Source organism: Centropristis striata, chromosome 3 (assembly GCF_030273125.1).
Source record: "Centropristis striata isolate RG_2023a ecotype Rhode Island chromosome 3, C.striata_1.0, whole genome shotgun sequence".
Taxonomy (NCBI): Eukaryota; Metazoa; Chordata; class Actinopteri; order Perciformes; family Serranidae; genus Centropristis; species Centropristis striata.
The window spans coordinates 12,226,285-12,252,982 of record NC_081519.1 but is presented as its reverse complement, the minus strand read 5'-3'; the positions used below and the strand labels follow the sequence as shown (position 1 = coordinate 12,252,982).

Sequence of the window (26,698 nt, the reverse complement as noted above, 5' to 3'; positions counted from 1 at the left end):
GCTGTAGCACTCTATCTTAATACTAGACCAAATTCAAAAACCCTTGTTCCCATTAGTTACTAGTGACAAAAAAACATGGGAAAAAATTGACTAGGTTGAAAAATTCCAATGTTTCCCTTTAATTAGGCTGAAAGCCTGGAGGATGTAATGAAATTACAATTAAAGTCCATTTTGTAACACTGAATTGATCAACGCTGTCTCTAGTTTTTTAGCGTCTTGGTCAGGACCTTCTTTAGCGGCTGGTTCCTTTGGTCCTGGGCAGTCTCCTGGTCAGGGTGAGTTTGGGGCGTCTTTTTTTCATAGAGCTGTTTGAGGCTCAGGGTCTGTTGCTCCTTCGTTGTTTCCCGTTGGGCCTGGCGTAGCAGACGCTTCATGGTCTTCACTCTTTCTCTCAGGTGATCGTTGGCTTTCTCCAAAGAGCGCACCTTCTGAGAAAGAGTCCAGACTCTCTCCTCCTCCTCAAACAGAGCCTTCTGCACTGCGGAGCACAACAACTGTGAAGACCCAAGAAAAAAAGTTTACAATTTTGAAATATTAGGAATAGAGCTGGACACTGGTTTTAGATGCACAAATTTGACTATGCAAAGGTATTCAGAAGACTGCTTTCCTTAACAAATATCTTGTAGAATATTAAACTTACTTTATTTCCAGTATAAATTAATTGCTGACCATTTAAATACATAAAAAATTAATTGCTACCCCTTTTTTAAAAATATTTCCAAGCATTGTTTTCGGCATTATTTGCTCTGTAAAACAATCGATCCATGCCAAATTTTATATTTGTACAGATCGCACAACATCTACTGATACTAATAAATACCAGTATGTCTGTAATAGACCGATATCAGTCTGGCTCGTAGCTGAACATCTGAAAACTGAACTGTGAAATTATGGATCAATTACTTTCAGGTTCAGGTTTGAAGAAGGCCAGTATCAACTCATATTCTGCAAGGTCTCCAGACGGTTTTCATTTCACTTTAACTTTTTTAACAAAATCATATGTGGAGTTTTGTCCTGTAATGGCTCGTACTAAGCACTAGTTCAGATTTAGTATGTTTTTGTAACATTTATGACGTAGCACCTGACAGATCTGCTGTTTTTGATACTGGGTTTCCTATGGATAAGTCACTTCTGGCATGCTCTTTGGGCCGACAACCAGTGCCAACAGCTCGTAAGTCTTTCAGCATATTCTGCTGTTTGTGTATGAATGAGGCAATGAAAGTGACATTTTTTGGCTGCTTGTGGCTTTAAATGAAAGAAAAGAGAAGGAGAAAAAGTCAAGAGATGAATTATTAAGTATGTTTGAGACTATACCTTTCTTGCTGTTGGATAACTCATGGAAACATGACGACTTTAAGAGTTACCATGCGCTGATCTTTATGTGCCAGCCAATTTCTATTAGCCAAAGACAACACACATTTTTGTTACAGGTATGGACCAAGATAACTCTGAGGTAATATGGTTACACAACATGCTCCGTCTGTTTAGCGAGACATCACTGCGAGAAGAACCCCAACATGCCTGCGAATCTGGGACAGACAACCAAAGGCCCGGACCTTTTCCTAGGTGAAGAAATTAGCTCCAGCTGCGTCTGACTGCATGCCTGTCTGCCTGAGTGTGGATTTCCTCCACAGATCCTAATGCTTCCACATGGGGCCGGCGTGAAACTCTGATGTATATTCCCTGCCATCAGATAACAACCACTGAGGGTTTTTGAGGAAATGTTAAAAATGTGCTGCTGGCCGCCGGCCCACATCACTGGTTAGTGCATTACTCGCTGTAATATTAGCCGTGGATATTTCCCATGTGCTCTTACTTATGTCCCAATAGGGATTTAAAAGAGGTATGAAACTTTATAACGCTGAGGATGAAGTTCAGGAGCAGAACAATCAAGTTATGTAAAGCAGAGGGTGTGAAATGGCACATCACCTCTCTCTGCACTCAGGTATGGCTTTCACTCAAACACAAGACGCCTTCAGTTGGTTCTTACGGCCAGTCGGCCACGTTTACAATGTTGTTTCAGGCTAAGCTGCAGTGTGGACAAATACTTAGGTAATTGCCCTTGAAATAGTCTGGAGCCGAGACTTACACAGAAATTAAATATGAACCTACCTCTGGGTGGAAGATATACTGTATTTTGCTCATGGTGAGCTTTTGCGTTTTATCAATGTGACAGTCAAACCAGTAGACAAGAAGTTTTTTCAATGCCTTTGAAATGTCAATGTTAATTACAACCTTTCTTGTACCACATGTCTGGGATAGAGCTTAATAATTACAATTACATCGAGAAATACAGAGTCCTAAAAGTACAGAAGAAGAAGATGATGATAAAGAAGATACAGGCTCAGCTAAAGCAGCTACATGTGTAGACCACCGCACTAACAGGAAAAGCAGTCTTCCCTACATTAACTCTGATATATTGTTTCATAAGCACCCATCAATCACGGTGGCAGGTTAAGTATGGGCCAAAGTTCCAGAGAAGCAAAAATTAGATATGACGTGGAGATTTTCCAACAAGAGCTTTTTACATAAATATAGACCACTGGTTATTACATCTCTCTGTGAGGGAAGGAAAATTGACCTTATTTATCATATAAAATACAGCAGGGAGTGTTTGAATCATCTTGAGCCATAACTTATGATTGAAACTTTATATAAAACAATCTAGGAGCTTATGAATGGACATTATGCATGAATCAACCTTATGCTTCCTATAACAAATGGGGAAGCATTGTTGTGTTTGTACAAAAAGTTGAGCTTCTGTCACAGTTTACATACAACATTTTCTATGTGATAGTAAACCCCTTGGCGTTTCAACCGATGGCTGGTGCACAATGCAACTTTTTTTCTTCCAGAGGCTCTAGTGAGTGCTGTAGGAAGGATACTGGTACCGTATGAAACTGGAAGACCTAAGGATGGAACCAACCATGTTAGCAATAATACTCGAAAGTTAGGCTAAATTTTAGCAAGCGAAAAACTGTCCCTTGGTCCCTTGACCTCTTACCTTAAGATATCTGAATGACAACGGGTTGTATGGGTACCCACAAGTCTCTCCTTTACAGACACATTCACTTTATTCTTATCCCATGCAGTTTGGGGCAAGGTTTCTCTCATGCAGTGAAAATGTGCCCAACGGTTTTGTCTCCAAAGCCTCCTCCTCCTAGATATACTTGTAAAATGCTTAAAACCCTTATACACACACACAAAAAAAAGTAAAATATGCAAGTTATTGACATCTTTCCCCCTGATTTTTTATCTGCACTACTAAATTGATGTAATTAAGAACAGTGTATAAAAAGAGAATTATTTCTTAACGGCTTATTTGAGCAGAATAAAAAAAATCAAGTATACTGTAAAAGCGTACCACTGGCAAAAAGATGGATTTGTCAGTCAAACTCAGAAGAGTAGGTTTGTAGCTCTGTAAACATTGATTCTTGCATTTCCCACAATGCAACTTTGTTATATAACGCTTTTGTTAGCCCCCTCCCGTCTGGCAAATGCACCTATCCTTCAAACTCAAGAATCCCAGTCTTTGACAGGCACCAAAATGGATCCATGTGGCACACTCACTCTCCGGTACCCCGCAACATTTCATCCAGTCTGATGTAAACGCAACTTCAACATGAACAAAAAAAAAAGGGTTTATACTTCATGCAAGACCCAAGCTATCTGTCATTACCCATCTCAGAGGAGACATGATTGACATCGAAGGAAAAACAAACAACGTTATCCAAAGATGAGCGATCAGTTTTGCCTTTTTGTGCAGTCACCAGGTCAGGACAGTGTTTATAGCCCTTAACGGCTAATATTTCTGCATTTGTGTTTGGACCATAAAACTGTGGGAAAATGCTTAAAATAATGTTTTTACTGCTGATACTGTTTGGCGTTAAATTTCAAAATGACTGCATGCCATTTGATTTACTTTGGTTGACACTGGATGATGTGATGCGTATGGCATGATCTGTTCTGATGAGAGTTTAGGTCAGTTATATAAACAATGGTTGCACGGTACCAGTTAAAGTCTGTTTTTATTTTTGCTAGGAGGAAATCTAATCATGAGGATGATGTAAGAAAGCAGCATTGATATCTAAATGTTGCCTCGTAATTATAATCACAGGCCTGACCCAAAAGTTTGATGTTAATGGAAATGCAAACCATGTTTTCATTCTTGGCGGATTTTTTGCTTTCATGAATAGTCAGTAAATGATTGGAAACAGACAGAAGAAGACTGACCTAAATCAAGGGGATTAAGCCAAAGGTTTAGATTCATTAAAGGGGATAAAGCAGTGGTGTATGACTGGAAATCATTTAAATACTGACACATGGAGTCTGGGATAAGATGCAGGAAACTTACAGAGTCCAGGAGCGCTAGGTGTTAGTGTTTGCCAGTAGTGTTTAGGTAAAAATGAGCCTTCATCAATTAAACAGTGAAGCTGAAGCTTAGTGAGTCAGGTCCTTTTTGTCATTACCATAAAAAAATCAATTTGCATTGTCCAGGAGTAATCCAGGAGCTATTTAGTGATTTTTTAATTTTTAATTTTTTAATTTTTAATTTTATGACCTATCCACTTTCCCTGTTTTTGCTGTTGCTGTTTTTTCCATAAAGTATTTTCAGTTCTCCCCAGCAGATGGACATGAAATTGTTGTGTTTGTTATATAAGAAAGGAGAAGGGCTGATTATTCAGTCCAAAATAAAGTCATTTGAGCATAGAATGTATAAAAGAAGCAGACATAATTTTCTAATGGCCAGCAGGGGGCGACTTCACTAGTTGCAAAAAGAAATCTTAAAAAATTGGATAGAAGTATATGAGAAAATGACCCTACTTCTCACTTGATTTACTACCTTACCTGTTTTAAGCTTGTTTTTTACTAGCCAAAATAGGCATCCAGTAGCTAACTAGTCAAGGTAGGACAGCACATTGGCATCACTGTAAACTCACTTTCCAACATACAGTCTGTCATAGTATACATACAGGATCTTTTCAAACCCTACACCCCTGCCCGTCCTCTCCGATCCGCAACAGCCAAAATCAGCCCAACAGCTGGCAACTCCCACCCTGCGTGGGTCAACTTGCCTCAAAACCACTTCCAGACTTTTCTCTGTCCTGGCCCCCAAATGGTGGAACGAGCTCCCCACCAACGTCAGGACCTCAGACAGCCTGTACATTTTCCACCGCAGGCTGAAGACCTTCCTCTTCCAACAATACCTCAGTTAAGTCATGGTCACCTAAAAAAAACAGCTCTTCTTTAAGGTATAGCACTCCTGTAGCGATTACAGTTGGCTCTTTAAAGTTATGCACTTACTTGATTCCTGTGGTATATGGCTAGTACCATCAGGTTGAATGCACTTATATATATCCTTTATTTAACCAGGTAAAAAGTTTTGTTGAGATTAAAAAATTCTCTTTTCCAAGAGAGACCTGGTCAAGAAAGCAGCATAAAAAGTGACAACATTTAAACACAGTTAACATAAACAATTAAATACAAATACAGCCATCACAACATCAGTGAAAGGGCCTCAAGTAGAGACCAAGGGAAATTATTTCTTTATCCTTTCGAATCGATTTAAATTTACCAATTGTGATCAACTAGGACAATATCAATTATTTTTGCAGATTGTTCCATGATAAAGGGGCAGCGTAACTAAAAGCTTTCTTACCTAACTCAGTTCTCACTATTGGTACCAGCATCTGTACAATGATTTGCACACAGGTAAGAGTCAAACAGCCCAAGAATACATTTACATTTACATTTAAAAACTAACCAATGAGACTGCCTGCAAACATACAATTGTATTGTAAGTCGCCTTGGACAAAAGCATCAGCTAAATGACATGTAATGTAATAGTAATATGTAAGTCATCTGTAAACGAAGGACCTAAAGCCAGTCTGGCAGGCCTAGCAACTCTAGTACATACAACAGATGCCCTTTGCTAACCAAACATGTGCTAGAGTTAGCAGATAATTTAGGTCCACTCTTTCTCCTTCAGTTCCTTCAGGCTCCAAAAAAAACCCAACACAATGATGGCCAAAATGCCAAACTTCAGTATGGTAGTCAACAAACGTTACAATGGTTATGTCCACTCCTTTTGTCTATGGATCCAAGTCATCCTCTTGATTCACTATTCGTTAAATCTTGAGGTTCTGATCTACAAATGGTACTGTTTCTTCAATGATTAATTTAAACTTGAATATCTGCGTAACATAGTACTTGGTTTTTGATTCTGAGGGGCTGACACCCAAACCCAATTAGTGTTTTGTGAGACTATTGTTGTGGTACTGGACATGTCTCCACATGCTGCCACTTACTTCAATGTTGTCCTTCGTCTTTGGGCACGAGAAATATTCCATTAAACAACAACATGTTTTGCCAAAGAACTGGCAAAAGCAAAGAACATTTTTCCATAGTGAGGCCATTGTGTTGCTAAAACCTCAGCAAATGTGTGTTTGGTTTTCCATGCATTAAGAACATATCTAACTTGCCAGCTTCTTCATAGTATTCCTTTAAAAACAACAGGATGTAATATTGAATCATTTAAGTGTACACCACAGTACTTTGGGCTATTGTGGTTCACGCCACTCTTTTTCCCCAAACCATTCGTCCACCATAAATACACAACTGAATCAAATGATGTCCTTATCACAAACTGAGCGTGAGAAAGGCACTACAAAAGAGGCAAACAACACAAGGAACCGGATTATGGTGGTGGGTCTGATAGGCGACGTACCCTGCTGTCCTCCTGAGCCTCCCACTCTGGGGTGAAGCTGTGGACCTGAGTACCAGATGTGCAGTTGGCAAACTGGAAAAGGCTGGCGAATATGCGATGGTTCTCTGCAGTGTCGGGGAAGATTGGGTCCTGGAAGTTCACTCCATGAGGCATAATATTGTAGTTCTCATCCATCCTGCATGGCAGAAACGGAAAAGATTATGTTGATGGAGTACAGGCACAATTGAACATGCAGTAAATGAGTGCATATGTAAAAACAGAAGCAGATGCACACAAACAGAAGTTGTGAGCAATTTAATCATGTCATCAAGATTTTAAATCACAAATGCACAGGTTTTACCTATTGCTATCCATCCTATAAAGTTGATAGACATGTCAATCGTAAAAATGTTTGCAGAATTGTTTGCAGATGTGGTTTATTTTATATGCAAATTCAAGCATTATGTAGATGAGTCAAGCCAGCAAACTACAAGCCAAAGGGATTTACAGAGCATGTTTCATATCTTCTACATGTGAAGTGTGTGAGGGAGGAAGTCTTGAAGCAGCGTGTTTCCATACATCTGGATTCCATCTTGCATCCCTCGAGGGACATCAGCAGTTTGGTTGTCCCTATCAGAGACTGTGTGTGCATGTTGAAAGAGCACAAAGAAAGCTGATGTTTTGCTTCAACAGAAAAGGTCAAAGATCAGTTAAAAGCACATTGACCAGAAGGTCAGAAGGACCAAGAGGAACTTGTCTGGAGTGATGGAAACATAACTAAACAGAACACAAAAAAATAAACCAATACCGTTCTTACAATGTATGGTCAAATGTGATACATTTTGTGTGTTCCACAGCAACAATGCAGCACATGCACACTTTGACATATTCAAAGAAACTGTGGTTGAAGTAGTTTTTATAGCACAGCAAAACAGTCAATCTGTCTCATTTAAAGGTCCTGAGGGATATCCTCATCTCTCCATGCTCTGATTGTTCTGTCCTGGGAGTATAAGCTCAACATGATTGATTGGAAAGACTATTTTCGTCTTGGTTAAGTATTGTTTGGGGCTTTTAAACAGGAAATAGACTTTCACTGAAGACTGTGATGAGAACTTCTTAAGTTTTGGCTTCTCTTACAGTGTCTAGGAGTAAGGTTTGCACAGTTGCCACAACAACACTCCTTTGAAACTCCACACTGATCTGTTTTAGGTTTATGATGAATTTATGAGAGTCTCGCATTAGCAAGTTATGCTGCAGAGCATGACATGCAAAGACATTTTGTTTGGCCATATCTCATATCTATTTCTTTCAATATTTATGAAAGTTGAAAAGTGATACTTCGGTACAAGATTCAACAAAAATTGTTCAGTGAAAAATTCAAGGAATAGTTCCAACACCTCCGGGTCTAAAAAGTCAAGCATATGAGAAATAGCCTTCAACTTGTGTCCTTTCTAAGAAATAAGTCAGATTGTATAGAAGTCTATGAAAAAATACCCTACTTCTCTCTTGGTTTATTACCATAGCATGATGTTTGCTTTGTAAATAATGCTCCCATTTAGACGAAAATAGATGATGAAGCAGGGTATGATTTAGGTTGTGGGTCAACTAAAAATATCTTTTTCAGCATTAGGTTGTACTAAAAGACACTATGGGATCAGCTGTTTATTCTGAGTTAAGGATGCTCCTTGCTAACTCAGCTAGCTAGCTGGCGCCAGCATGACTTAGGCTACGTTCAGACAGCAGGGCTTAATGCTCAATTCGGATTTTTTTGTGGAATGCGATTTTTTTGCAAGGTCGTTCACATTTCGTATTAAATGCGACTTGTATGTGATCTCCAGTGTGAACTTTAAACGTACCAAAAGTGTCCCGCATGCGCATTGGAGGACACGACGACGTCACACGCAGCGAGCGTGCTTAGTGTTGACGGCAGTAGCGGAAAACGTGGCCGCGAGCATTAAAGCCTGATTTCCACCGGGCGCGTTACAGCCGTATGGTCAGGATTATTGCGTGTTCTCGTTATCTCGCGTGTATATGGCTGGCTCGCTATGCTGCCGTGCCGCGGCTGTAACGCGCCCGGTGGAAATCCCCAGTCAGCCTATGTATGAATGCAACCTGGCCGTTCAGACTGGAGTCGCATGTCAAAAGATCAGATATGTATCGGTTTTAGGACCACATATCCAAGTGGCCTGGATCGCATTTGAAAAAATCGGATCTGTGTCGTTCAGACTGTCATTAAAAGATCAGATGCAGGTCGCATAGGGGCGAAAAAAATCAGATTTGGGTCACTTCAGGCTGCAGTATGAACGTAGCCCAGGTGTCCTCCTCCTCAGATTCACCCTCTCAACCAAACATAGTCACTTCTGATTACAAAAATACAAGACAGCGACGGCCAAAATGCAAAACTTAAGGCTTGCAAAATGGTAGTCCACAAACCAATAGGGGACATCACGGTGGCTACATCCACTTCTTTTATCAAAAAAAATTAGCACTCTATACTTTGCTGATACTGCACAAAAACTGAAGCGTAAAAACAAGACAAGTTGGACACAAACATTATTTGACGTAAAAAAAATCTTGAAGATCTCCCTTTCTTTTTTGGATTGTTTATCTTCTTTGGAATATGAAATTTGTTTCTTTTCCTTTGGATTTGCACTTGGGTGGTAGAAAATGGTCAGTGTGACCTGCGTGTGATTTTTTCCAGGAAATGTCGCCACAGACCGTTTGTAATACTGCCAATGTAAAGGTATCTCATGGGCCATATGCTCAATACTGTTTTTGTCACCTCATCCAGCAATAGATGGTGACATTTATTTATAAGAAAATCTTCAAGATCATTACGTAAGTAGTCATCTGAATATGTTTCGTTGTCCATTGGTCTGAATGCTTTGTGAGCTCCAGTCTTTTGGAAAGGGAAATATGCATGACTGTTTTTGGAGAGTTCTTCTCTCCATTATATTCATGGTAAACAGTGCTTTGGTTTACTGGAGCAATCATTGCTTCTTAATCATTATCAGGTCCGCAATACAACGCAACTCTGTTGTGACTTTAGCTTCAGGAAGTTTCCGATGGTGGTCGCCTGGCTGATTACAGGGATAACGTCCGGATGTTTCCACCATCACAACAGGGGACGAGAGAGTCATCCCTGGAGGTGTAATTAACTAAAACCAGTGAAATCAAGTCTTTTAGCCATAATCGGTCACAGCAACACAACATCACACAAAATGAGTGTGATTCTGTGCATATGATATGCAACATATGCTATAGAGAATACTATTGTAGTTGGCGCTGCTGCAGACCATCATGTGGGGCCGCCAAACATTAAACTTCAGGAATGCTTTTCATTGCCCCCATGTGAATATCTAACTCTTCATCTGTTTTGAGAAAAAAAAGCAAAGTAAGAGAGAAATATCGGTGAGACCTGTCAGCACACGTTCCCTCCATCGAGCGGCAAACTGTTGTGTTTCAGCAGGACAAAAGGTGGTCCTGTACCGACCGCGTTTACCTTCAAGCTGTTGGGGGAATGTCTGGCTCTGTAATTACACTGGCTGGAATGCAATAGACGTTTCCTGAGAAACAGTGTTGTTTCTGTCCAACACAGACATTTGAATATTAACCTGCCATATACTTTTTTTGAAATCGGAGTGGAACGTTTGGCAGATTATTAACCTGAAATCAATACGGCATCACATGGACAGATGCTGATTAAAAGAGAATATGTGAGGATCGTGCCAATCCTCTGCTTTTGACTGCTGAGTGTTTCCTTACTGACCGACGATTGATCTAATCCTCAGAGAGCCCTTACTTTCCTTTGTGATAGATCTCTGCACAGGTCTGAAGAGTTGCTGGTTTTCATTGGAGAGACAGGGCAGGAAGAGGTGAGGTTCAATTGGCTTTTATATCTTAGAAAATACATTTGTGATGTGTCCTGGGGGACCAACGTTTCAGACACATACAATATATAGCATTATTTCTGGCTCAATTCAGTACCCAACCCCCTTTATGCGTTCTTTCAACTGTCCAGTATTGACTTGAATATGATTTATGTTTTCTAAAAGGAATTAATATGATTGAATGCAAAAGCTGAAATAACTATACTTAGTGGACCTTTTACTCCATCATCATTTAGTTTTGTCAGGGAGAACTTTACATCACATGCCAAAGATAATTTACTCTATTGTTTCCCACGTTTTTAGAGACTGAATATATTTGTATTGACTTTCACAATTAGTTATTATAAAATAATGAACTCTTCGCCATTAATGGATGCAATATGCATTACAATAAAAAGGAGGCAACCCTGTCTTCTTTGCTTGCTCAGTTTATAAACTTTTCTTCACAAAACTTGACAAAGCTGCCTGATTCGCAAGCACATAGAGACATTTCTGCACCATTTTTCAAGCTTTATATTCTCTTTAAACAGGAAATAGAATTAAAAAGACAGCTGGAAAAGAGACGTGTACTGTCGACTGGTCACCAGTCATGGAGATAAACCTTTAAAACGTTTAGTCTATTTAAAAAATAATAAAAAAATCTTGAAACCTTGCTCTGATAGTATAAAAACGTATAAAGGAGGGGACTAGCCTAAATCTATGGCACAAAGCACAACTCATATAAGTTATATGAACAGAAATTAATCATACCGTCACCCTGTTAAAATAATCGCCGAACTCATTTTTTCAAGTTTTGCAAGAAACATAAAAAACTTCACCAAAAGTGTAACATATGACATTTATTGATCATTTCACTCAAAAAGTATGTAACAAAGGATGGCTATTGGCATAGTAATAACACTGTGTGTAAATTATGTAACTTAAGAGAAATAAATGACTTAGGCAATTTTTGAACATGCCTTTGTGACTTAAGCGAGATATGGTAACACTTTATTTTGAAGGTGTCTACATAAGAGTCACACAAGCCTGTGAAAAACATGACATGACAAGTATCATGAGCATTAATGTTACTTCAAAGAGTCATTAATGTTCATGACACATCCCATGTGATGCTTATGACACGCTCATGTCAAACTTATGTAGACACCTTCAAAATAAAGTGTTACCATATCTTGCTTAAGTCACAAAGGCATATTCAAAAAATTGCCTAAGTCACATTTTATTTTGACTTAGGCATAATAAATCCACTTAAGTCACACACTTGACATAGGCCATTATCTTAAAGGGGTAAAATCACATCATCTGATCAACTGAGGATGTAGGCGATTTTACCATAGGTGGCCGGAATCATGAGATGATTTAGGCAAAAAAAACAACAATTTTGACAAAAAATGACTTGGGCGATTATTTTAACAGTGGGACGATATGAAAACTTATTCTTTATTTTCTTTCATTCTTTTTTTATGCCTTTTTTTAAGCCTTTAACTCCGTCGGCTGTTGCAAAATGCTGAATAAAAGTCCATGCATGTCCAGATTACTAACCTGAGGAAAAAGTAGTAGTTGTTGTTTTTGGTGACACTGTAGGAGAAGCAGGTGAAGTAGCCCATGCCAGTGACATTGAACCGGGAGCCTGCGGGGACCTCCAGCATGCTGCCCCACGCCTGGTCGCACAGCAGCTCAATCTCAGCGGAGAAAAGATGCTCGGTGTCGGAGGTAGGCAGGTAGTTATACACATTGTAAGACTCCTTGTGCAGCGCTAGCACCTTAGCAAAGACTATGAACTCCGCCAGCTCTGCACGGCACGCTTCTGTCTGCGGTCTCCAGTCGCGGGGCAGCTGACATCCCGAGCCCCAGCTCCCATCAGGACCCGCTGCTGCCAGAATAAACGCAAAAATAATCCACATGATCCGACAGAGACGAGACGAATGCGGGTCAGCGAGGCGCACTGACGCGCACGATGCTTTTGATGGATGAAATTTCGGAAGAAAAAAAAATTGCAAGGCTTCACTCCATGCACATACTTCCACCAATGCTGACTCAACTGATATTCACAGTAAGTCAATCTAAACAAAGGTTTGAAACAACAAAATATTTCCGAAGAGTTAGTAACTTCTCTGCTCCCTGCAGCTCTTGCTCCCTCCTCCAGTCACAATACCTGCGACCAGTGGATCAGCCCATTCACACCAGCATCCCTTGCAAAAATAATGCGCCTGTGAAACTTTAGTAATGACAGCAGCAGAAAAATTCAAGAGAGTGTATTCAGTCCTGCGTGAGAATCTCCACTGTAAAACTTTATGAATACTTACAAAAAAATCCTCTAGATCGCAGGTTGTGAGATAAGGTGGCATTTATTGCAACAAAAAGAACCGTCTGCTCAACAAACAATGAAATTATTTGAGTAAGTCAATGGCGCCCTCTAGTGACAAAATGGAGACAATAGTAGTGGAGTTTACTTTCCTGTGTGGTTGGAGGACTCATGAGGACTAATTGTGGAGTAAACATGGCCATGGTGTGAATGTTCCGCCAAAAATCAGAATTAAAATCAGAACGAACCCTGAAAGTCATCAGAAACTGGATACAGATGATACTGTAGTTTTATGGGCTAGTGGCGCAATGGATAACGCGTCTGACTACGGATCAGAAGATTCTAGGTTCGACTCCTGGCTAGCTCGACTTTTACTCGTGTTTACGGCACATAATGCACAAATTTTAGCCTAATGAATCAAGATAAGGCAAATATGTTTTGTCTTTTGTCTGTTCTTGTCATGTTTACCTTTTGGGTGCCTGCGAGTCATCACTCAGGAAATACGATACATAAGTTTTTCGCAGGGCTAGTGGCGCAATGGATAACGCGTCTGACTACGGATCAGAAGATTCTAGGTTCGACTCCTGGCTAGCTCGACTTTTACTCATGTTTACGGCACATAATACACACATTTTTGCCCTATGAATCAAGATAAGGCAAATTTGTCTGTTCTTGTCATGTTTACCTTTTGGGTGCCTGCGAGTCATTACTCAGGAAATAGGATACACAAGATTTCCGCAGGGCTAGTGGCGCAATGGATAACGCGTCTGACTACGGATCAGAAGATTCTAGGTTCGACTCCTGGCTAGCTCGGTGCTTTTGAACATTTTTTCCAGAGCACACAGCTACAGAGAAAAGGGATAAAAAAAAATGTTTTTTAAAAAAAGCTAGAAAAACCGCAAGGAGGAAAACAGATGTACTTATTGCTTTGTAGAGTAATTGATGTCTTACTTTAAAAAAAAAATGGGCTCTGTAGGGTTAGGATTAAGTGGTGTGCACTGACTTTTAAGTTTTTTTTATTTATTTTTTTTCTTATTAGGTTTCTGTATTTGTTTATCTGGTCAAAACTTTAATTTTAAGATGCCATTTCTTGTTACAAAATGACCTAATGTAATCACTGGGTAGTCAGGCTCCCTTCAGTGGGATCACAAAATAAATCTGATAGTCAGAAAAGGTTTGATTGAGAAAGTGAACTTTTATCATGTAGAAAACTTCAGTATAAATGTCACAACATACATACATGGTTGAATTTAAAACAGCTCCCATGCAGACAGTACATCTGAAATTGAAAAAAACAATCATACCACTAGGTGGCAGCATAATCAACGTCTCCATTATTAGGATGCAGTACAACGTTGCCAATCCTTTTAAATGCACTTAACTTTTAAATATTTCTGCCTCTCTTCACTAAACCGGACAATCACATAGAAAGCATGATTTGCAAAAATATATTCAACATAGGTTAAAGCTCTGTCTACAGATTTCCCCTGAGAATATTATAATAATACCCAGATATTTTTCTCCTTCAACACACAGATAGTTTTGATGTGTTCCCTCCCCACTGCTTAGTACAAACACATATGATACCTGTTGTCCCCTTTGGAGTGAAGTTGGGAGGGAGGTGGGCGTGGGCATTTCTCAGGTGACAAACACAAAGTACCAGGGGCTGCAAGGGGGCTCCACACTCAAGTGTGTGAGAGATGAAGAGTCTGCATGGGGACATGGCTACAACACTGCTCACTGTGATGCTCATGATGCCTTACATCTGCGAGGGAGGTGAGATGGGTTATTTTATGACATAGCATGACTGATAATGCAACCTCTCAGCTATTATCTGGGAAATTAATGCATCTGTTTCATCCTTAATGTGATAGCCCTCCTGAAAAAATCCACAGCGACAGACTTCCTTCAAAAAATAAGAGAGAAACGTGACTCTGAGTGTTTTCCTGGCGGCTGCAGCTCAGAGGCCAGTGAGTCTGTAGAACTGATGGAGGCAGAAGACGTAGGATATGTAAGTTCTCTGTCATTTGTATTTTGTTTCAAATTTGATGAATGCAAACACATATTTTACAGATGATTTTGTTTGTTTTTAAATCATTTAACCAACAGCTGTTGTGTGGATGCATAGCTGTCACACTGATAAACCAGGGTTTAGTCATTATGTTCCAGATTTAAAACCGTGAAATGCTAAACTCTTTTTCACTTTTTTGAGAAATATTATTTGATTTGATTATGATATTTTAATAAGCGACTTTGAGGTTTTTTTAAAGTGCTATATAAAACGGATCCAATATTATTATTATTATTATTATTATTATTATTATTATTTTAATGTGTGGAGCAAAAGTGTATAATTAGTACTATTTTTTGTTGACTTCAAATCAAATTAATCTTAATTTGTTTGTAGGTTCTGAGAAAACACAAGTTAATCATGCTAATGTAATCATTAAATACCTTTAAAAAATGTATTTATTATTTCTCAATGTTTTACGTAAAAAAAAAATGTAGGTCAAGCTTTTCACTAAAACAGGAAATAAATAAACATCTCAAAGCACAAATTTAATTATTTTGTCATATGTATTCAGATTGAAAATCTTCATGCAGAATTACTCTCTCGCTGGGTCTCATATTTCAAAACAAGTGTAGATGGCAGTAATTATAGACGACGTCAACAGGAAGGTTTCAACTAAAAATGGGCCATCACCCTGTTTGGGGGTCTCTGCACAGAAGGAGCTTCTCTGTCCAGAACCTGGATTCAAGGGTTGAGAAGCACTCCTCTGTTCAACAGGGATAAGGTGTAACTCAATCAAGCAAGTCACTGAGGCGTTTACCATTATGGTGTTCCTACATACCAGGCTTGCAAAGAGAAGAGCGAGTGAAGGCAGTCCATTAACATTGACTTTGTTACTTAGTGCACCTGCTGCAAATATCAGGTGACGAGCATGAAAGCCAGCAGAGAGGTGGAATGTGATCGACTAGGATTTCTGTCATGTTGTTACACATTAAGGTACATGATGTTACTTTGTTTTACTTAAAGCCATACCATAAAGCAGTTTGGTTATTAAGAGAGACTACACTCCTGGTATTGTTAGGAATTATGTACTATGTATGTGGAATAAATATAACAACTTATTTCTAGGAGGAAAGTTCCAGCCTGCAGTATAATGGAGGTGCTGCTCAAAATGTAAGTTGTGGTTTAGTTTTCAATCTTGATTTGATTAGGTTGTTTTTAATAGATAAATAGATCCACACAAGAACTTTATGAATGAAGCCATTACAACATGGACTAAAAAGACTTTTGTATTGCAGCAGAGCCCTGGAGGAGAGGCTGCAGTGGATGAAGGATCTGGGATGTAGCCAAGAGGGAGAACGCAACACGACTATGTTGTTGTTGGGTCGAGGGAAGCTCGGCCTTTCTAGGAACATCCTGGTCCCAAGGGCAACTTTAAATGAACTAGCAATTCACTGCTAATTTAAATTATGCATTATAATCACTAATATGAACCTTTTCAATCAAGTATTTATACATTTAAGATGATTTGTTTTTAAGAATTAATTTGCATGCATAATTTCCTTTTGTTTGACTGGAAATATTAAGAATGATAAAGATCCTTACCTCCAGTTGTTTTTGTTTTTGTTAAGTTTAGAACTTATTACTGTTGTCCCAGCTTAGTAACTATGACTTGTTACTCTGTTTGAAATAGAAAATAAAGTAGGTATCCAGTACATCAAAATGAGAATTCCTTGTCAACACTGTTTCAATATACATACAAATAATTTTATCAAGTACCTCAATATTAGCTTAAGCTAGTAGTTTATTGTTTCTAACATTTAAAATATATTTGACCTACAGTGAAGCTTCAGCGCAAATTAACCTTTCTCAACAGGAAGCTTTATAGGGACATTTTAATAGATGTATAGTATGCATGTTTGCTGATTTTATTTCATTTAGTAAATGGCAGACATGGGTTAATTAAAATACTGTAACTTTAAGGATTGAAAGATGTTGGGCTACCATGAGTCACCATAACAGTTAAACATTTTGCACTGTAATCGTTTTTTGTTTTTTTTCCCAGAGGGGTGTGATCAAGCCCGTGTGTTATCTTCTCTTCTGCAATTTGGACCTGTGTCTTGTTAATGATGTTCTGTAGTATAATAAGTCCATCTAAAACAATGCAGGGAAATTCGCACTCACTGATTCATAGCTTACTGTCAGCAAAACTGAACAGCTCGTATCCTGACCTGTGAGCTTGTAGCATTTAATTTATAGGCTATTTGTGAAGTCTGTTCTTTGAAACAATGGTATTATTGTCCTTCGTGAAATTTCGGTGTATAAATTACAGCAATGCACACAATCACCATGAGATCCAGCAGTTTTGTTTCTTGCTTCTTGAATTTCACACGTTAAATATTGTTTGTGCACCACTTTAAATAACAAAGTTGTCCCCCATTAAAGTTGTGAATATGGGGTGAGAGATACTTTAGAATAAACAATGTTAAGTTTTAGTCTCTATGTGTCACATGCTGATCACGGGCTTTGATGATCGTTTCTCCTCGCATATCTGGACATTTGACCAATAGAAAGAAGGTTAAAAATAGACCGATTTTACGGCGTTACTTTTTTAAACTTAATAATCTTCTATGTCATCATCATGTATGAAATACAAGCTCCCATTAATGTTATAATTTAATGCTATGCGTTCATAATTGTAGCTATGCACGGGAAGAGAGAGGGTACTGCCTCTTTACTGCTGCCTTCAAGTTCTCATTTGGAGCTCACACTTTTCCACTTCGAGAAGTAAATAGCAATACTTCCCATTCTTATAACAAAATGTACCAGGTAGTATGAGCCAGTTATTTAATAATTATTTTTTAAAACCTAAATAGCAGGGTTACATTGTGCATGATTTTAAAGTGAACAATAAATAATACAAATAGAGAAATTGGCTTTGCAATTTAGGATTTATATATCAACTGTGCTTTAAGTTATTCTATTGATTATATTATCTAAACGTAATTTGTTATCTCACCTTGATACAGTGAATGAAAAAGAAAAATCTCGCTTTCGTGGTTTTATTTGGCACGTTAATTATCTTTTGTTGTCTAACGTTTTACTTTTTCCATTTACGACAGCACGGGAAGGCAGCATAACAACCGACGACAGTAACTGTTACGGCTTGACACTTTAGCTTTAGCTTGCACACAAGAAACAGCGTCGGTGTCGTTCAAAGAATTATCATTTCAAAATGTAAGTCTTTCATTTTTCTACCAAAAGTTTTTTTTAGTAAAATGTTACTTGCTCAAATGTACGAAACATGGTCGCCTTCCGGGTAGTTTGGGAATCAGGGTCACTGGAAAAAAAGCAACGCCCAAAACTTTGCAACTAACGCAACAAGTGCTACGACTGTAGTGTTTGAGCTATAGCAGTTAGCTGAAGTAGCTAATGCTAGCTAGTACATTTCATCTTAGTAAACTGTCCAGCACAAACTACGTAAACGTCCATTTTAGTTAATGAGACAATTTAAGGAAAACATAGATGACAGTGTTGTATAACTTTCACAGATGCGTACATTTAAAAAAAATCTGGTATGAACTTTATGCTAGTTTAGCTCTCTTCTCCGGCTACGGGTTGAGCTAGCTTCTACGTACGTGTAAACACTTCAGAATAAAACGTCAGAGTAAGCTTAAAACGTCCAGTCCAGTTTGGTTTTAATTGTTGCAACTCTAATTGGGAATCACTGCCGTTGAAATGTGTGCAAAGTACCATTACAAGTAGAGGTAACATGTCAATTGATTACAGAAAATGTAATGATTGATGGCTAACTTAACCTTTTGTTTGTAACATAATGTTAGCTGGATTGGAGGGCAAATGAAGCGGTGAAATTAGGACTGACTGACGGAATGTTTTATTTTTTAACAATTCTATTTTTAACTTTTGTTTCAATAGAAATCCAAAATCAAATTCCCTTGGTTCTCTATTTTCATTAACCTCCCCCACCCCTTTCCCACCGCACCCCAGCCAACCAGCCCTTCACAGGAAGTCTGTCGAAATATTATGAATGTAATGTTAAAAATATACAAACGTAAATATGTAACCTAGAAGTTATCACTATTTCAACTCTTTTGGGGATTTAAGTCCTTGCTGAGCCCTAAGTTCTATGTAAAAAAAATATTCAAGACTCCTTTTGTTTTAGTAAAGGGGATTTTTCAGTAACGTTGCAAATTGCAACCAAGATGTTTTGTGTTAAAAGAGACTAATTTGTGTTTTAGTAAATCAGTTATGAGGAGTGTTAAATACATGCTTTTGTGATGTCAGGATTGCATTTATCATAATGACGAGGTTGTCATTGATCATGGTTTTTTCAGTGTTTGCCTTTGCTCAGTCTAAGGTGCACAATCCCTTTCATACTACACAGGTACACTACAAATGATCATAACTGCCTAATTTGTATGCTATGCAGTATTTTGTTCACATCTACAACACAGTACAGAAACTACAAGTATAGCATAGTTTGTTACAAATAAATTGTAATTGAAAGTTAGTGTACAGAGTGTAAGGTATAAGTTGATGCTTTTACTTCATGTACAATAAGTTTGCTGCTCCTTCACTTTAGGAAGTGTTTAGGGCTGCAAATCACATGTTTTATCACTATTTGATGTTTTATTGATGCTTTGGACATTATACTGCATTTGCTGAAGTCACAAAGTCTGGTGCAATACAATTTAGATTCCTTTGAATTCAGGGGCCTGCGATTGATGTGAGATGACATTATATGTCCATTTACCACAATCTGTGTTTATGTCAACTGTTATAATTTTACAACTGTGAGCACATATTACACCTCTAGGATAACGAGGGGGAGGAGAGAGTCACAAGAATCTGCTTATTACCATCACTGGAACCAAAGTGGCAGTCCATGGACCTCTAACATGGCCGACATTTTGACATGTCAATAGAGGAAAAGTGGGGTGTGATTATAAATAACAAATGCTTGCTGCCTTATTTACTCCAGCCAGTATCAGGGCCCTTTTATTGTGCAAACTTCCACACCTGGCATGACTTGCTGTGGCATATAATGGAGTGGAGTCATCATTCTTATTAAATACAAGTGTGCATATTGTGGTATGACTAGCCTGGCTTTCTACAGTGTAAAAGGTCAGAGGTTATCAAATTCATAACAAATAGAAATTATATAGAAAAAGTTTATTTTATTTTGAAAATAGTTGCAGTAGTAAATCTATACATCATTCAACAATCATGAAGTATCAGGTGTGTTAAAATTCAGGCAGAAATAATAACTAACAGATTAGTCAATTGATTAAGAAGTTATTCACAAGCTCCTCAAATTTGATTATTTTTCCCTCTAGGTCTTTGTTGTTGGTAAACTAAATATCTTTGGGTTTTGGACTGTTGGGCAAACAAATCAATTGACATTTTGACACGTCACACTATGTCCTGAAAGTCTAGACCAAACAATTACTGTAGAAAAAAATTGGCAGATTGATCGATAATGACAATAATCATTATATGCAGCCCCAAGGCCTGTTTAAGATTTACAATATTTTCTACTTGCTGAATTGGGCTCACAACTCAGTGACTTGTCCTCATTTACTATATTTTCTCAGCATATTTTTCCAGCCCAGCAGGAAAAACAGACTGTTGGGGTATTTGTTTTGAATCAGGAAGCACTATAAAACATGAATAATAGTAAATTATTGAGTCATTGTTGAAAAACTTCAGTGCCTTCTGTCAACACTTCTAGTCCTGCATTTCAAGTTCACCCTGTGCTGTAAACATGACCACGTGTTGCCTTCATGGGGTCTAATGGTTGGTCATATCTATTTAGACTAAGCCCACCTATTCACCATTGTCTGGTTTTGTTGTTTATCTTCCTTTTGAAAGGAATTACATCATGGATTGTTTTTCTCCAGGAAATGAACTAGGTCAGACCTCACATCAGCTCAGTTTCCATTGAGTTGGCTGTGATGAGTTCCTGTGTTGTTTGAACATAGACATTTGTAATGTAAGTGAACTGTTGTATCTAACTCCTTCACTTATGCTATATTTAGGGGATGCCTTATCTGCAGTGGCCTCTGCAATGCAAGTAGAATTTTTTTGCGCCCTAATCTATGATGGTTTACACTCTCTGTGGGAACTTTAACAGCCAGGTTGTGGGTCAACCAGTTGTTAGACAAATACATTTGTATTTGTTATCATCTCTTAGTGTACATGAGTATTGTTTACATATTAAATTCACTGGTAGTTTGGAGAGAGTGGAGGAAGTAGTTGGCTATGTTAAATTACGGAAATGTATCCTTTGTTTCTGGTACTCTCTGCTTCCTCATAAGATTATAATCACAGTTATTGGTGTAATCTTGAAAACTAAGAAAATCCCTTTTCTATAATACCAAGAGAAATGTCAACAGTGTACTGGTCAGGAGGTCAGTGTAGGTGGAGATGATGTGGTTTGTCATGTGAGAGTTGGTTCACAGCAGATCTAGGCTGCAGTAAAATGTCAATAGATCAATTTGTTCTGCTAACCATCATGTTCTATGAATCACCATTGCGTCATACCTTGATTTAAATTGAATATATATATTCATTTGATGAGCCAAAGTTTTTTATTGTTGTTATTGTCTTAAAGGCCAAATTTAGCCAGCGCATGTCCTGCGCTAAGGATTATGCAATTTTATTTGTAGCTTCGTTTGGCACATGAGACGTTAAGGGATGTCTTTAGTGTCGTAAATGTTTTGTGGTTGTATTCCAGAAAGCACCCATGGGTGTGCCTGCTTGTTGCTTGTTGTGTGCAATAACATGTTGTGCATGTAAAGGTAAAGGAGTGATCCCTGTACAGTTGACCTGACTGTCTTTCAATGTGGACCCAGTCTGAGCATGTGGTGTAAACTGACACATTGTCTCTTTTACCATCATTATAAATCTTGTATAATCCCTTCATTTTGGTGTAAACACCTCGCCCCATTCTCCACTTTCAACTTTCTATTGTCACTCATAGTGTGGCCACTGCAGAGCAATGCTGTCTCATGTCAGAGGGTGGCAGTAGCTAGCCACTGTAAAAGAGGCCGCAGGGTCAAGGGTGCATATCAAATCTAGAAACCATAAATATATAATTAAAGTAAATGACATGTAATTTCCTTCTTCCAGTTTTCATGATTCATATTTGTTCCTTCTTTAGAAACAGTTTCCCAAAGTTGTTGTGAAAAACGTGATGCAGGTTGCAATGGGCTAGGTGTATGACGTCATGTCCAAACTGCACATCATTTTTTCCATGTATTTCACCCAGCTATCTTTTGTCAATTATTTAACTGTTATAAAGCATTGATATATAGCAGCAATGCCTAGGACACCTCAGCATATAATGAAACCAGAGGGTACTTTGCTTGTGGTGCACAAAGCCATATGTATTGCACCAGTATAGCAAATTGCATATAGTATATGCAAAATATTTTTTTGTGACACCTTAGGAGAGGCTGATATCTAAACCTAATTGTCATTATCTCACCAGGTCAGCAGCCGGTCCAGAAGGTTCTGGCGCAGCGTCAGGCAACAGGCGCTTGCAGCAGACCCAGGCCCAGGTGGATGAGGTATGGTACATCTCTGATTTCTGGTTTAGGAGTTCTGGTTAAGCCCCAAACCTTTATTTCCACCCTGCTTTATAACAATGGTCCCAAAAAAATGTCTAATCTAGATTTATGTATGCCCTACCACGAGTAATACACACATTCTTGATTTCTGTTTATAATTTTTTAAGACACTTCACACATTAGGAAGCATTTAACTATTCCCAACGTCAACGTCAACCAAGTTATAGGGCTAAGCTATTAATCTAACTTTATTTTCAATGACGATTTTGGATTCTGATGATTATGAAAAGAATACAATCTAAATACAAGGGATTATTGTGCCGCATTGTGTTTCTTTTTTCTTTACAGTGTTGCACTTTTGCTCGTTTCCACTGAGTTTCTGACTGGAATATATTGAATATAGTTGACCAAAATGTTTATGTTCACAACTTTTCAGTTGGTTGTTGCAGTATACTACAACATATATATAACAATTGAATTAAATTATTTTGACCTAATTTATTTTTATTTATAAAATATATTGAATAAGTAAAGTAATTTTGAGTATATTTTGGAAGTCCGCTAATGTTACAGCATATTTGCTCTTATTTATTTTGATTTAATTTGTTTTATATATATCTCAAGCCTAACACGTTATTTATAAAGTCAGTGGAATTGGTAATACCTAGTGTACCCTTCTCAGTGTGCGTCATTTCTTACACTTAGTCAATTATTATTATTGAACTCCAGAGCCCCCACCCCCTTCTACCTTACTGTTTGTCTGGAGCAGAGACTTACATAACGTTTGGCAGCAGTGTCATGAATCACCATGATGTGGAATCTGTAGCTCTCTAATGCTCTACCTGCACATGTCTGCTCACATGCCTGACAAAAATTATATTCAAAACCATGTCAGTGCTGCCACCAGAAAAAGAAGTGGCAGCTAAATCTCACTCCTCTTGCCGTTCGGCTCTTAATCTTCTTAAATGTTGTCGCCCTTTCGATGTTAGTCCCTCCTACACATAACTTTAACCATAGCATGCCACACAAAGCCTCCAATTGGCTGGCAGGGGTTTATATAATCACTGGCTCTATGGTTACGTAAGACCTGCATGGGCTTGCACACTTGTCTCCACCCTGCTGCTCTGTCTGAGAGGAGGGGCAGTTGTGGGGTTTGTGGATCAGTGGAACATATGGGTTATGTGTAGTCTGCGATACTGTGTGATTTTAGATGAACTCCGTCATTAAGTAGCAACATTGTTGGAGGTTACTCAACACTTACGGAAACACATTTCATTTTTGTATGGGAGCTTTTGCAATATATTCTATTCATTCTTAAATTAAGGATTAAAGCATTGTTGTTTAATGAGGTATAGTAGGGATTACCCAACATTCAGCTCAGTACAGCAAGGAGTCAGTCATTTAAAAAGTACTGACATTAAACAAAGTGTTTTCTTCTTGTGTATGTGCGTAGGTTGTGGACATTATGCGTGTTAATGTGGACAAAGTGCTGGAACGAGACCAGAAGCTGTCAGAACTGGACGACAGAGCAGACGCACTGCAGGCAGGGGCCTCCCAGTTCGAGACCAGTGCTGCTAAGCTGAAAAGGAAGTACTGGTGGAAAAACTGCAAGGTGCCTAAACACAGTTTGGTTCAAAAAACAAACCTAAAATGTACTACATATCAAAAGTCCCTAGGCTAGTCTAAATGACATTGTACATACTGTATACACAAAAAAACATTATATACACAACAGTGAACTGAAGTGAAACAAATATTTAAAAAAGTTATTGGCGAACGAGAAGTGTTACAGATAAACAGGCTTTTTCTGTCAGTGAATAGACCTCTTAATGCCAGTTAATGTTTGTGGAACTAAATTTGCTGAACCTTTGCAGATGTGGGCCATCCTGATAGCTGTCCTAGTGATCATCATCCTCATCATTATTAGTGAGTATCAAGCCTTTGGTTAGAAGAGCTTCTCAAAGACAGTATTGAATGTATTGTTGCAGTTTGATGATCAAAAGGATATCTATGATCTACAATAAGTTAGGTTGAAAAATAAAATAATGATAAAGTTTCCCTTTATGTAATATAAATCATTATTACTTGACATTTTAGTTTTATCTGCATTGTTGATGTTCATATTTATATGCAGTATGTGGATGTATGGTATATTTAAATTAGATATACTTTAGTTACTTATTAATTAATACACTAATAAGTCTTTCAGCTAAAGAGCTCCTATCTTCTTCATTCACAGTTTGGAATTACTCATAAAACTGCAAAAAGAGGAGGAGGAGTGGGGCAAACAATGAAGAAGAGGAGAGGAACAACGAACATAATTCATATCTCAGAGAAAGACCTCACGTGATTACTGGCTACTGAGCTCCACAACATGTTTCTCCTTGCAGGGGGTCTTCATTCCTTGCCTGATTTGCCCTGTGTGTGTTTGTGTGTGTGGGTGTCTGTGCGTATGTGTTGCTTGCCTGAGTAAAGAATTGTCACAATACCAGAGGTTTACCCTGCATTACTTCCCCATACCAGGTAATTTCAAACCTGCATTACAGTTCCATGTCACTTGCCAAAGAACACAGAAACAGGTTGATAGTTGAACTCAAACTCAACCAAAGCCTATTACAAAAATAAATGAATCGTCTATAAATGTATGACAGAGCACACACACATACTCCATCCTCCGGACTAGAAGTGAAGACTGTTGTTGTTAACTCTCCTCAACTTATATTTACTTTTTTATGTTTTATTAATAGCCATTGATTTTGTGTGCAAGGCTAAGAGAAGTGCCTTTAGGATATGCAGTTCTGTGTTGATTTAGATTGTACAGTAACCCTGCATATCCCTGAAGAGATGCCCCTTTCCAACACACATTCATTTATACTTTTCAGAAGCCAATATTTGGATTTTTTGCCTCAATTTTTTCAAAAAGAATCACTAATTTGCCATTTTATGAATGGTTGCAGTCGACCAGGGAATGGTGGGATCTGATGCCTTATTTTATTTATGTGTATGGGATAGTGCTTATTCATTTCTCTGTGTAAGACATTTGATTTTTGATTGATTTGATAAAGAAAAATGTTTTTGGTCACCGAACAACAAAAAAGTTGCACACTATTGAAACCACCTGATCATCCCTGTCCTTTTCCATCTTTCATTCAGGCAGAATGTAGTTACAGTAAAACGAGAATGAGCTTGTGTAGAAAAGTGCATATATGTTTTAACCTTCAGCTGCACAGATATGAAAGACTAGAGAAACTGCCATTTAAAAAAAACAATAGTGCTACACTGGGTTAAAAATGGCAAATTGTCTAAATCACGTTCTCAAAGACATGCCATAAAGTTTGCCTTTGTAATATATTCAAGCACATAAAAGTAGGAAAATGTAGTGTTAGACAGTTGCCTTAATAGGTTTCTCCAATGGAGAACAGCCAAAATACAGCCATGCCTTATTGATCATATACATGTATACACACCAGCCAGTAAAAGTGATGTGCCTTCTGAATGCTCCAACTGTCCAAATACTGTGCTGCTTTAACCTCAAATAAAGCCTTCTGTTTATTAACACTGGCAATGTATCCCACCTGATCAATGCAAAGTACTTCTCTTGTGTGATATTTTAGATTTATAGTGCCTCTAACAATAGCTTTTTTTGCAATCTTTCATATTTAGGACTAACCTTTAGGGGGGCTGTATAGTATTTTTTGTGTGTGTAGATGCTCACTACTGCTTTGCATCATGCTTGTTTGAGTGTGGAGAAAAACTTTGTTGGGCAATGACAGTGTTATATACACCAGCACTGGATGATTGCATTCCCCACTGTCCCCTCCATCCCATTAAAATAAATGTATTTTAAAGAGGGAAACAATTTTGGGATTTTTGTACATTCATTTCACTCTGTCTGGAATTCCATTGCTTAAATTTTAGCTGTTGCTTTTTCAGTTTTTAAGACATAAGCCATTCTGTGGCCTTCAAAGTGCATGCATGATACTATGGTGATAAACATGAACATTTTCACAAGTATGGGCTCTTTAGAGTATATAAATATAGCCTAACTGTAGCCATTAAGGAAACTAATCTTTTCAAAGGCCTCAGAAAATGCTTTTGGCTTCTATCACAGATGTGTGGAATTGTCATCATCCTCTCCTGTCTTCACCAGAAATGTGAGACCTTCTAACTTCCAGCCCATGGTTATGTCTACCC

General features: G+C 38.2%; 2 protein-coding genes and 3 non-coding genes across 5 annotated transcripts; 4 read left to right on the top strand and 1 right to left on the bottom strand.

Annotated features, from left to right (window-relative positions):
• ccdc3b (coiled-coil domain containing 3b) lies at positions 1–13,475 on the bottom strand. Its single transcript, XM_059329423.1, has 3 exons — positions 12,139–13,475; positions 6,728–6,902; positions 1–494 (listed from the first exon to the last, which is right to left on the bottom strand). Exons 1-3 carry the CDS (start codon positions 12,498–12,500, stop codon positions 201–203), a joined length of 831 nt encoding a protein of 276 aa, XP_059185406.1. The 5' UTR covers positions 12,501–13,475; the 3' UTR covers positions 1–200.
• On the top strand, positions 13,196–13,268 carry trnar-acg (transfer RNA arginine (anticodon ACG)). The gene has a single exon. It is a non-coding gene; the product is annotated as a tRNA-Arg (tRNA).
• Positions 13,425–13,497, top strand: trnar-acg (transfer RNA arginine (anticodon ACG)). The gene has a single exon. It is a non-coding gene; the product is annotated as a tRNA-Arg (tRNA).
• A 144-nt stretch (positions 13,498–13,641) lies between these two features.
• Positions 13,642–13,714, top strand: trnar-acg (transfer RNA arginine (anticodon ACG)). Its single transcript has one exon. It is a non-coding gene; the product is annotated as a tRNA-Arg (tRNA).
• A 4,333-nt stretch (positions 13,715–18,047) lies between these two features.
• Positions 18,048–26,363, top strand: vamp3 (vesicle-associated membrane protein 3 (cellubrevin)). The gene is made up of 5 exons (XM_059329424.1): positions 18,048–18,149; positions 22,426–22,504; positions 23,958–24,116; positions 24,379–24,430; positions 24,744–26,363. Coding segments are annotated over exons 1-5 (309 nt in total). The 5' UTR covers positions 18,048–18,147; the 3' UTR covers positions 24,761–26,363.
• The last annotated feature ends 335 nt before the right edge of the window (positions 26,364–26,698 follow it).

What these genes read in the sequence shown, in the direction of transcription:
- ccdc3b (XM_059329423.1), bottom strand. Translation starts at nt 12,500, where the DNA reads ATGTGGATTATTTTTGCGTTTATTCTGGCAGCAGCGGGTCCTGATGGG. An exon ending in AACTACTACTTTTTCCTCAG is followed by an intron (nt 6,903 to 12,138) that starts GTTAGTAATCTG and finishes TCTGCCATGCAG; the next exon opens with GATGGATGAGAACTACAATA. An exon ending in AGGCTCAGGAGGACAGCAGG is followed by an intron (nt 495 to 6,727) that starts GTACGTCGCCTA and finishes GGGTCTTCACAG; the next exon opens with TTGTTGTGCTCCGCAGTGCA.
- vamp3 (XM_059329424.1), top strand. An exon ending in CCCAGGCCCAGGTGGATGAG is followed by an intron (nt 22,505 to 23,957) that starts GTATGGTACATC and finishes GTATGTGCGTAG; the next exon opens with GTTGTGGACATTATGCGTGT. An exon ending in ACTGGTGGAAAAACTGCAAG is followed by an intron (nt 24,117 to 24,378) that starts GTGCCTAAACAC and finishes GAACCTTTGCAG; the next exon opens with ATGTGGGCCATCCTGATAGC.